The following is a 12,596-nucleotide window of genomic DNA, read 5'->3' on the forward strand; positions in this document are numbered from 1 at the left end:
GCCTCAGTTTAATATGTTTTTCCATAACATATTTTTTTTGCAGAACACTTTATAACTTTTTTTTTAATGGGTGAAAAATGACTTCTTGGGCTGATGCAGGTCATGGAAAATCGAAAGCCAAAGCTCTAAGATATTTTAAATTTCCACCTCTTATTTCAGAGGAAAGCCTTTCAGATTTAACTAGAGGGTATCAGTTTTCACATTAATTTACTAATTTTTTATATGTGTGTACTTCAGATTGAGGGATTTCTTTGACAAGCTATGTAAACCACAAAGGTTTTATATTCTGATGAATAAGCTGGCCTGTTGTGGAAGAGATGATGAAGATCTTGGCTAGCAGAACACATGGTCTGTTTTTACCATTTCAGTTTAAGTAGGCTTCATTGTAAGTGGAGCTTAGGATGAAGTTGGCTACTACTCATTTTTGTCTGGCACAGATCATAGAATCTCTCTTTTGAAAGTAGAGACACTTGACTTTTGCTGGAAATGTTTTTTTTTAGCTATTTAAATTTTCATTCTCTTTTCTTTAATTCTTAATTATTTTTTGAAGGTCTATGTGCAGACATGGAGCACTCCGAATCTGACTATGACCATCACACGAGATGAGTATCCAGACTACCCTATGGTGCTCCGAGGAATTAACCAGAAGGCAGCTTTCTCACAGTACCAGCCTGTGATCATGCTGGAGAAGGGCTACACCATCCACTGGAATGGGCCAGCACCCAAGATTGCTTTTCTATACCTCATAAACTTCAACAAGTATGCTTTTGTTACCGTTATTTCAAATAGTTGAGCAAGTAGTAATTTAATGGAGAGAAATAATAGCCGATCTCCTTTGTAGCAAGTAAAGAATGCCGGCTTTACGTACTTTGTTCCTCCTGTGGAAAGGCTATATATGTTATATTGATGGACTTAAGGGATTATATAGGTTAAATCCTCTCCTTTTAAAAGCATGTATTTTTCTCTATGGCCAAGGTATTTTGTGCAGAAAGCCATTTAAGGTTTTTTTTTTTTTTTGCTGTGCCACGTGGCTTTTCTGTGGAAATGTGGATCTTAGTTCCTCCCCAGGGACCGAACCTGGGCCCTCAGCACTGGTGAGAGCACCAGTCTTAACCACTGGCCTGGCAGAGAATTCCCCAACAGTAGATTTTAATACTGTATGCTGAATACTTTAATTCTCCATAGCTGGGATAGGAAGACATTTTTATCTGGTGTTCCAGCTGAGCACTTGGTTACCTAGAAAGTAAAAAAGTTTTTGAGGCCAAATTTAGACTTGACAGAAGAGAGTGGTATGATTGATTATTCATGTCATCAGTGGGCACGGAGTGGAAAATTGTGGCATGAATGCCAGATATTTTGCACCTCTGCCTGTATGTGAAAGCATCTTTCTATTCCCTCTTGACTTCTCAATTGTCTGCTCTCATAGTATTACTTTTTTTTTTTATAGTATCACTTAATCAAGACCTCTGTTTATTTATTTAATTAAGTGTTTACTATGTGCCAGTTGATATAAGGATGACCAAGAGAAATACTTGTCCTTTAGAAACTCACAGTGTACAGGTAGAATAAAATTTAAGTAAATAAGCCAGTACTATTTTTTTAATGGACAAAGGATAAGAGCAATTATTCTGCATAAGGGAGTTGGTCCAGGCTACACTGAGGAAGTGACAGTAAGTGATCATTTTGTTACAAAAGCAGCAGAGTCGGTAAAGGGCTAGTTCTGCTCAAAGACTGATGTATTTATTGATTGTGGTGGGAGCCTAGGTTAGGGGAGTGACAGAGATGAGACTAGAAACCAGAGCTGGGACTATCTAGATATGTGTGGTGGTTAAACCATGGGACTCCATGAAACTGCTCAGATATGTCCCTGAAAAATTGAAATGGTTTGTTTACCTGATTGGTCATAAACCTTGACTTGTCAGAACTCTCTTAAAGTACTAACTGAAATGAACAGAAATGGACATAGATCATATAGGAATTCGCCTCTAAGTAGGGCACTTTAAAGAGTGGCTGAACATATGGTAGATGCTCTTATTCTGAGATGTTAGGCTTCTGGCATATGCTCTAAACTGAACCACTACTGTTTTCCTGTAATACTTGTTGCTGCCAAAGAACTGCACCTTCACTTACTAAGTCAACCAAGACAGAAAAGGAAAACAAACTCTCAGGACTCATCTTTGGCTCTTTATTTTCTCTCATTTCTCTATCCTATTAGTGGCCAAGCCCGGTTGGTCCTGTCTCCTTAATATTGTTCAAATCTCTTCACTTTTGCCACCCTCACTGCTTATGACTGAGTCATTGTCATCTCACCTAGATCCCTGCAGCAGCCTCCTACTCGGTCTCCCCGTCTCCCCCCACTTCCAATCCTTGGCCTACATTGTGTCCAGGGTGTAGTTCTTTTTAAAAGCCAGTCTGATCATATCACTCCCGTCTGTGAGCTACCTAGAAGTCAATGAAAGAACAAATGATTGTCAGAGAGGGTGGGGGATACATGCCAAAGAGTGATCAGCAGTCCAAAAAGTTATAGCTGGCAGATTGTGAATCTGAGGGTGAGATATTACAGTCAAAAGGTAAACAGGGTTCTGTACATACCAAGCATAATTTTTTGAATAAATACTGAGCAAGTAAAAAACATTTTAAAGTGAAAAAAGGGCTGAGCCAGAAGTTTCAAAACTCCGTATGGGCTTGAAATTCAGTCAGACTTTCCTTGTTTAATCATCTAAAAGTTTGTAAAAATTATATCATGGGCAGAGGCAAGAGGAGATGTAAGTTTTTTTTCCCCATGTTTAAGATAATTACAGAGAGATCATGGATTTTGTCATAGTGGCACTTTTGAAAATAACAGTTTAAAAGATATAAATCTATACTTATTGCACAAACTAAGAAAATGCAGAAAAACATAAAGAAAATTGCAATAACCTATAATTCTTCTAATCAAAGTAAGGCATTATAAATGTGTATAGGGTTCTCGTCTCTTTCCACCCTCAAAGGTTCTCTGAGTATATCTCATACCAAAATGTGTTTAACTATTCCATTCCCCCATGAACATTTAGATTGTTTTTCTCCTGTCCCTCCTCTCCTTTTAGTATTACAAATAATACTGGATAGAACATTTTTCTTATTATTTTTGGTCTGTGTTTCTAATTCTTTAGTGGGATTACTGAATGAAATTTGTGTGAACACTTTTAAACCCTCATTACATATTGTGGTAAAATTCTTTAGAATGATTAAAAAGTTCTGGAAATGAGTAGTGGTGATGGTTGTACAACCTTGTGAATGTATGTAATGCCACTAAACTGTAAAGTTAAAAATGTCTAACATGGCAAATTTTGTATTTTACCACAATTTAAAGAACATCAGAAAAAAGCAAATGATAAAAAAAGGAGAAATATTTTTAATGGTTTTCGAAGAGTATTAATTTTATATCCAAGCACATTAGGTAAGAAAAAACACTATTGCAATTTGGTAATATTATCAAAGACTTAAAAAATGCATATACCTTTGTCTGTAACAATTCTAAGGCTTCCCTGGTGGCTCAGTGGGAAAGAATCTGCCCACCAAGCAGGAAATGTGGGTTTGATCCCTGGGTTGGGAAGATCCTCTGGAGAAGGAAATGGCAACCCACTCCAGTATTCTTGCCTGCAAAATCCCACGAACAGAGGAGCCTGGTGGGTTACAGATACAACTTAGTGACTGAACAATAACAAAAACAGCAACTGGCAATTTTGCCACTAGGAATTTATCTTGCTGCTGCTAAGTTGCTTCAGTCGTGTCCGACTCTGTGTGACCCCATAGACGGCAGCCCATCAGGCTCCCCTGTCCCTGGGATTCTCCAGGCAAGAACACTGGAGTGGGTTGCCATTTCCTTCTCCAATGCATGAAAGTGAAAAGTGAAAGTGAAGTCACTCAGTCGTGTCCGACTCTTAGCGACCCCACGGACAGCAGCCCACCAGGCTCCTCCGTCCATGGGATTTTCCAGGCAAGAGTACTGGAGTGGGGTGCCATTGCCTTCTCCAGGAATTTATCCTAGTGTTATTATAAAAGATACAAATATATTTATGAATAAAAAAATCCTTTGGAAAACTTAGCAGCGTACATTTCCACAATCAGGCTATTAGTGTTTATTCCATCTTAGTGTACCCATTCCCAACCATCTCATTTAATTTTATTATCTGCTTACAGTATCTGAGTACATTTTATCCAACATCTATTCACATTCTCTGAAATCTTGTTGCAAACAAGATTTTTCTAAGCCATATCATTGTAAATATACGATGAGAGAAATCTGGGTAACGTGGAAAGGTGGATAACTTATGTGTGTTAGGGTTCAGGACTTTCATTGTTAGTGGCTCCATGCACAGTAGAAATTTAAGAAGGAGAAGATCATGGCTAAAATTTACATATGCTGTAATACTCAAAAGATATTGGCTCAAATGTGGACTTGTGTTTTTATTGTCTCTCCTTTATAGGAATGACTGGATTCGAGTTGGTCTCTGCTATCCATCAAACACAAGTTTTCAGGTTACCTTTGGCTTTTTACAGCGGCATAATGGCTCATTATCCAAAATGGAAGAGTATGAGCCTGTGCATTCGCTGGAGGAATTGCAGAAGAAGCAGTCTGAGAGGAAATTCTATTTTGACTCCAGCACGGGGTAATTCAGGGCAACCCATGAACGAAAATTTTTGCTGTTTTTCTTTAATGGTGAAATTACTAGTTCTTCAGTGTAACTAAGAATAGGCTGTGATGTGATGGCTAGTTAGAAAAGCAGCTGATGTGGGTAGTTCTCTGCTTATCACCATTAGAGGTTTAAGAAGAACTAGAATGACTCATAATTACAGTTGGCAATAGGAATCGAGTGAGATGTTTGCCGTATACCTATTAAGGCAATTTAGAGAGAAAAATTATCCTTGTCAATAAAGAACCAGTAGGCCCAGTTGAAAATTAAAATAATGTTTTCCATAACAACTCTAAAGATGATTATTTCCATATGATATAGTTCATATTTTAGCAAAAGCTCATTTTTCTCTTCCTTTAAGGCTATCTCTCAAGTTGACCTTGGGTTTAAAAAAAAAACAAAAAGCACTGTGTAACCATGGCATATTTGCTTTCAACTCTCTCTAGGCTGCATCTTTCCACTTTTTAATTCTAATCCTGTTCACCTGGGGTCCTGTTGGCTTTGTCTGCTTTTATCCAGTTACAGTCTCTCAGCCTTTGGGTTATGTTAGGCTTGATCTCCTGTACTCTTCCAGAAAGTAGCCTGCTCCTCCAGTATCCATTCCTTAAGCTGACATTTCTACTCCATACCATTGTCTAGGTACTATAAAGATACTCATGTAAATAAGATGCATTTCTTCTGCAAATTCACTGTCCACTGAAGGATGTGGGCATGTAAAGCAAGTAGTTAGAAGGTGAAAGGTTTAAATGCTGTAAGTCCTATAGCATGCCTTTTGAGATAATCCGCAAGTTCAGCCTTGGGTGGTCAGTGACACCCACGAGGGTGGCATTGGGGCTAACTCTTGAGGAGTGAGTAGGAGGAGACGAGTAAGTGTTCCAAGAACAGTATGGATAAATGCATGGAGGCATGAAAAACATGGCATGACATGTTTGGGGAAAGAAAATTTTGGACTGAAGAGAAGGGTGGCAGGACTGACTGTGGGGGAATGAGGTTGGAGTTCACTCAATTGTCTTGTTAGCCTTTGGGTAAGAAGCAACTCATTTGCCCTCCAGGGCTGGTACAGCAGCCAGTGTGATTAGCTTAAACCCTTTAGTATCATTTTCTCTTACTTTTAATTTCTAATTAACCTTTAAAAACCTAGTTGGAGTTTTATTCTATAGATGACAGAACAGCTACATTCCCAGTTGATTTTCTGCAAAAATAAATGTAAGGCCCAAATTTGTAAGGACAGTCTGGTAATCACAAATTAATGATTAATATGTACAATGATAGGAAATATTGCTTCATCTGGGTATTTCTAGAACCTTTCAGCCTTTGAGGTTCAAATTCTTTTTAATTCTGTTCATTTTGATGGTTTTAATTATATATCAAAAGGCACATGCCTAATTAGATCCCTGTCATTCCTTATGTATATGTTAAAATTACTAGATGTTGGAACAGTGGCTGATTTTCACCTCATAATCTCAACGTTGTATTGTTTGTTGACTTCATTTTAAAATGTGAACTTGTGAACTCCAGTAATCAATCACAGTTGATCAAGTCATTTTTGGAATCTTGACTTCCTTTGGTTTAGAAGGCCTAGGTTTGCTGACAAGACATTGGACTGCTGCCTAGAAGTTGCTTTTCCATTCATTTTGGAGGAGAATTCAGACTGGGTAGGACTGATCATTTCACTTGATTTTGGCCAAAGTATAGACAGAAGGACTCCAGGCCCATCTGCTCTTAGTATACATCACAGGAATTGATTTGAGACCATATCTTGGCCTTAAACAAACCAGTCTCAAAGTTGCTGTTTTTATTATTACAGTTTTGTGCCTTAAAACAGAATAATGTATAAACTGAAAGAAAAAGAAAGAAAGAATAAACCACCCTAATTTACCAAATTCTAAACTCAACATAAGTATTAGTTTTCCAAGGAATTTTTGAGCCAAGCCAAATTCCATCTTCCCAAATTACCTATTGAGGTTATTCAAACCAGAAATTTACTTTGATACTGTCCATAATGACGGAATCAGATTTTCATGATATTTTCTGAAGTGGAATTGTGTTTGACTTAGAACCCTATGAGGACAGAAAGGAAAGAGAAGCAACTTTATTAGTTTTATAAGTTATTTTCCTTTTGAGAAAAAAATTACTTTATTGGAGGAATATCCCCACTGGCCATGAGTTAATTTGAAAAGTTTTTGAAAGTCAAAATCTAATACCCTTTGGACTGGTCTGTTTTGTGCAGGTTGCTGTTTCTGTATCTTAAAGCCAAAAGCCATAGGGATGGTCACAGTTACTGTTCATCTCAGGGATGCGAAAGAGTCAAGATCCAGGCAGCAACAGACTCAAAAGACATCAGTAACTGCATGGCCAAAGCATATCCCCGGTATTACAGAAAGCCATCAGCCCTCAAGTCGATGCCGTCCATGCTCAAAGGACTCTGTCAAGGCTGTGGAACCCGTCAGGTAAAACAAGGAATAAAAGTGGGCTTTGGTCCAAGAGAAAAAGTCAAAAGGTTCTGTGCAGTCAGCACATTTCCACCCCACCCCCCCCAGCCCCGAAACATCTGTGTTGCCCATTTATTTTATTTTTTAAATTTATTTTTAATTGGAAGATAATTGTTTTACAATATTGTGTTGGTTTCTGCCATACATCAGTGTGAATCAGCCATAGGTATACACATGTCCCCTTCCTCCTGAACCTCCCTCCCACCTTTCACCCCATCTCACCCCCTAGGTTGTCACAGAGCACCTGATTTGAGCTACCTACATCATATAGCAAATTCCCACTGGCTATCTATTTTACGTATGGTAATTTATGTTGCTATCCTACTGTCGATTTGTCCTCCTTCCCCCACAGTGTCCACAAATCTTTTTTCTATGTCTGCATCTCCGTTGTTGCTCTGCAGATGGATTCATCAATACCATCTTTCCAGGTTCCATATATATGCATTAATATACAACATTTGTTTTTCTCTTTCTGACTTCATTCTGTATAATAGGCTGTAGGTTCATCCACCTCATTAGAACTGACTCAAATGCATTCCTTTTTATGACTAAAATTCCATTGTATATATGTACCACACCTTCTTTATCCATTCATGTTGATGGACATCTAGGTTGCTTCCGTGTCCTATTTACTGTAAATAGTGCTGCAATGAACATTGTGAAAAAGAACATGTGTCTTTTTCAGTTATGGTTTCCTCAGGGTATATGCCCAGTAGTGGAATTGTTGGGTCATGTGGTAGTTTTATTTCTAGTTTTTTAAGGAACCTGCGTACTGTTCTCCATAGTGGCTGTATCGTTTACATTCTCACCAGCAGTGCAAGCACCAGGGCTTCCTTTGTGGCTCAGATGTTAAAGCATCTGCCTGCAATGCAAGAGACCTTGGTTCGATCCCTGGATTGGGAAGATCCCCTGGAGAAGGGCATGGCAACCCACTCCAGAATTCTTGCCTGGGGAATCCCCATGGACAGAGAAGCCTAGCGGGCTACAGTCCATGGGGTTGCAAAGAGTAGGACACAACTGAGTAGCTAAGCACAGCACAACAATGCAAGACGATTCCCTTTTCTCCACACCCTCTCCAGCATTTATTGTTTGTAAAATCATAAATTTTTTGATGATGTTTGCTGCCAGTTTATAAATATTGAATGGTTTCTTCTGAATTTTGGCCCACTCTAGAATTTAATGATCATAAGAAGCAAACCAGTCCAAATTTATAATAAAATCAGTCAAAGTGTATTTACACATCAGTTTGCCCTGGGTCATTATGGATTTATTGGTTGTCATCTTTTCTTTCTCAGCTGTGATTCCAGTACATTATCACTATTATGTATACATGTCAGTGATGTGGAAATATCTGTTTTCTTGGCAGTGTGAAATTTATCTTCAGAAAAGGCATTCATGGAAATTGTTTCCTTTAAGATGAAAAACTATTAATTTGAAGCATATGCTATTATGTTTACCTATAATTAAAAGTACAGACTGACTTTGGCTAGAAGTGAAGTGCTTCCTGTGACATATTCTTAGTGAGACAGTCTTCTAGATCTTGAGAAAACTTGGCAGTGAAAGTAAATCCAAAGTATGAGCTAAAATCAGGCATGGGAAACCCCATAGGAAGTCACATTGATTCCAGGAGAAAAAGAAGTACAGAATCAATATTGCCCTAATTAATATTTAACCTATATATAAACAAATATGGGTCAAGAGGAATGGTTCTCAACTTGTGGTCCCCAGACCAGCAGCATCAGCATCACCTGGGAACTTGTGAAAAATTCGAACTCTTGGGGCCCACCCAGTTCTACCCAATCAGAAACTTAAGGAGTGGGGCTTATGGTCTTTGCTTTAACAGGCCCTGCAGGTGATTCTGATAAATGTTCACATTTTAGTTTCATGGGCCTGGAGGAGTTTTTAAAAAAAGTTCTTACTGCCACAGAAATGCATACTGTAATCAGTTCAGTTCAGTTCAGTTCAGTTCAGTCACTCAGTCGTGTCCAACTCTTTGCGACCCTATGAATTGCAGCACGCCAGGCCTCCCTGTCCATCACCAACTCCCAGAGTTCACCCAGACTCATGTCCATCGAGTTGGTGATGCCATCCAGCCATCTCATCCTCTGTCGTCCCCTTCTCCTCCTGCCCCCATTCCCTCCCAGCATCAGAGTCTTTTCCAATGAGTCAACTCTTCACATGAGGTGGCCAAAGTATTGGAGTTTCAGCTTTACCATCAGTCCTTCCAAAGAACATCCAGGACTGATCTCTTTTAATAAGAGGGAGAAAACCTCTAAATATTTCTTTTATTTCTTATTTCTAATTTTTCTTGTTTCTGTCTGTTGGTGGCAGTAAGAACAGGGAAAGGAAGGGGGATTTTGCTTCCTGTTGTGATATAGGATGATTATTTTTCTGGTGACAACTCACTATCATGGTCTTGGTTTCTTATACTCTTGAGCCACCTCTATACTCCAGTTCAACTAAACTAACCAACAGACCAAAAAATAAACCAGGTATATAAATAAGCTTATATGAATCCTTGCCTGTCCTGTGTAATGTTTTGACTGTTAAAGTGAAATTGTCAGATAATCTTTGTGGAGAAGTAAATTTTCCAGCCTAATTCTCAAGTTGAATTTGTTAAGAAAGTCCTTCATTACTGAGAAGACTTCAAATAATTTATACTTGTTATAAGAAATACTAGAATTTGTAAAGATAACTTAATCATCTTCGAAACTATTCTAGGCCTATCTTGTTAAATGGTTCCATGCATTGATGTTTAGCATTCTTTATTTTGGGGCTTAAAACATTGATCAGAATTCATTTCTTAAAAATGTATTGACTACTGACCTGGCAGTTGAGAAGTATTTGAAGCGTCTATGGACACCACTTTTACTTGGAAATTTGAGGAGAATTTTTGTTTTAATGTCAAAAACACATGTAAATTAGAGATAAGTAGGAAAATTCGCAAGAATTTTTGACTTCAGACCTGAGACTTCAAACAAATGTTCAGCTTCTGGATGCTTAATATAATGATTATCTGCGCTTGCCATGATTATTTATTCTTGTTGACATTGATTTATAAGAATATACATATATATATATTTTTTTTTTTTTTTAATTTTTTAAAATTTTTTGACAGTACCACATGGCTTGTGGGATCTTAGTTCCCTGACCAGGAATTGAACTCAGTCCAAGGTAGTAAAAGTGCTAAGTCCTAACCATTGGACTGCCAAGGAATTCCTCGGTACATATACTTTCAAGTGTTAAATTGTGTGAAGAGTTGAGTGCTTTTAATTGAGAAGATAGCCTTTAGGGAGGAGGTAGATGGTGGGATTTGGAGGCTGGAAGTGGTTTGAAGTAGAAGGGAGAATGGAAGAGCATTCTTGGGGAAGGAACAGCATCTGAAAAGGCAAGTGGCAGAAGAATGGAAAACTGAGGGAACTGCCCTGCATGTTTAATGTGGATAGAATAGTGGGAAATAGAATAGAATAGTGGCTCTATTTGTGGAACATTTTGCAGGTCAGGTAGAGGAATTTAAATAAAATTGGTGATGTACAAGGCCCCTAAAAGTTTTTAAACAGAGTAATCCTTGTCATCTATACTTCTTCCCTCAATCCTGGAGTGACTGAATCACAGTTGAGGATAACTAGTTTGAAAAGAGCCTTCAAAAAGATTTGTAACTTTTTTGCATGAAATGTTTACAAAGATTTAGATACAGAGCATATTTATATAGTCATTTAGAGAGCTGATCTTATTAACAAGATTGCAATGACTTGAAACTGGGATTGCTCTAGAAAATGAGGAACATACCATTCATGTATGGATGTGAGAGTTGGACTGTGAAGAAAGCTGAGAGCCGAAGAATTGATGCTTTTGAACTGTGGTGTTGGACAAGACTCTTGAGAGTCCCTTGGACTACAAGGAGATCCAACCAGTCAGTTCTGAAGGAGATCAGCCCTGGGATTTTTTGGAAGGAATGATGCTAAAGCTGAAACTCCAGTACTTTGGCCACCTCATGCGAAGAGTTGACTCATTGGAAAAGACTCTGATGCTGGGAGGGATTGGGGGCAGGAGGAGAAGGGGACGGACAGAGGATGAGATGGCTGGATGGCATCACTGACTCGATGGACGTGAGTCTGAATGAACTCCGGGAGTTGGTGATGGACAGGAAGGCCTGGCGTGCTGTGATTCATGGGGTCGCAAAGAGTTGGACACGACTGAGCGACTGAACTGAACTGAACTGAACCATTCTCCTATTAAAGCTTAAATCAAAAAATAAAATTCCAGGTCATGAAATACGTACAGAAAGTTCAGAGGAAAAAAAACAAAAAAACCATTCACTGGCTTTGATATAGTTGAGTTTATTTTGAAGGATCTTTTTGGAAGGTTAACATAGATATGGAACTTCTTCCCCTTGTAGGTGGTGTTCACAAGTGATCCTCATATAAGCTACCTCCCTGTGCAATTCCGGTCACCCAGTCCAGCAGAGATTCAGCGTGGAGATGCGTCTGTTATTTCTGTGAGTACCATCTGCTGTGTGCACTGCCTCAGCTTCTCACTTTTTCATTCTATCCTGGTAACATGAATTATCTCTGACAACATTCACTTGTTTCTAATCACATTTTTATTGTTTGTAGTGAGCTATACAACAGAGGTATAAATACTCCTAAACATATGTATTTTTAAATAAATGAAATTTATTAAATTTTTTTTCTCAGTTAAGTTTATTGATTACTTTTAGGCAAATGTTAAAATTATTTAGGTGACCCAGATTCCTTTTCTATAGGAGAAAAGGTATTTTTGGTTTAAAAAATTGTCATTGGTAATCAATATGTAGAAAATTGTTTTTAACCTCAGTTTTTGAAACTTAAAGAAGCTCCCCAGTTATTTGTTTAAAATATGGAAGTTGAAGATTTTAAAATCTCCTCAGCCTCTTATTTTGAGATTGCTTGGCTCCCAGTTTTTCAGATAAGGAAGGTGACAATGCAAAGTATTAACTATCTTTAAGTAGGTTAATGGAAGTATAAACGTTAGCCTGAGTATCAATATTGGAATTTGGCCTAAAAGCCAAGTTTGCCAGCAAGGTTAATCAGCTCTAGGAGTGAAAGTGAAAGTCACTCAGTCGTGTCCGACTCTTCGAGACCCCATGGACTATACAGTCCATGGAATTCTCCAGGCCAGAATGCTGGAGTGGGTAGCCATCCCCTTCTCCAGGGGATCTTCTGAACCCAGGGATCAAACCCAGGTCTCTCGCATTGCAGGCGGATTCTTTAGCAGCTGAGCCACCAGGGAAGCCCAAGAATACTGGACTGGGTAGCCTATCCCTTCTCCAGCAGATCTTTGGAACCCAGGAATTGAAACGGGGTCTCCTTCATTGCAGGCGGATTCTTTACCAACTTAGCTCTCAGGGAAGCCCGCTTTAGGCATGTGGCCTGTCCCAAACTGAGTT

The 12,596-nt window shown here is 38.6% G+C and overlaps 1 protein-coding gene across 1 annotated transcript in view; it reads left to right on the forward strand.

The window, feature by feature from the left end:
* Positions 1-12,596, forward strand: part of TMEM2 (transmembrane protein 2) — a 57,831-nt gene that overhangs the window by 38,342 nt on the left and 6,893 nt on the right. The window contains exons 16-19 of the mRNA XM_010860630.1: positions 551-759; positions 4,470-4,652; positions 6,907-7,126; positions 11,568-11,666. Coding sequence (XP_010858932.1) covers positions 551-759; positions 4,470-4,652; positions 6,907-7,126; positions 11,568-11,666 — 711 coding nt within the window. The remainder of the gene's footprint in view (positions 1-550; positions 760-4,469; positions 4,653-6,906; positions 7,127-11,567; positions 11,667-12,596) is intronic.

This window comes from Bison bison, unplaced genomic scaffold, assembly GCF_000754665.1.
Source record: "Bison bison bison isolate TAMUID 2011002044 unplaced genomic scaffold, Bison_UMD1.0 scf7180017864469, whole genome shotgun sequence".
NCBI classification, from domain to species: domain Eukaryota; kingdom Metazoa; phylum Chordata; class Mammalia; order Artiodactyla; family Bovidae; genus Bison; species Bison bison.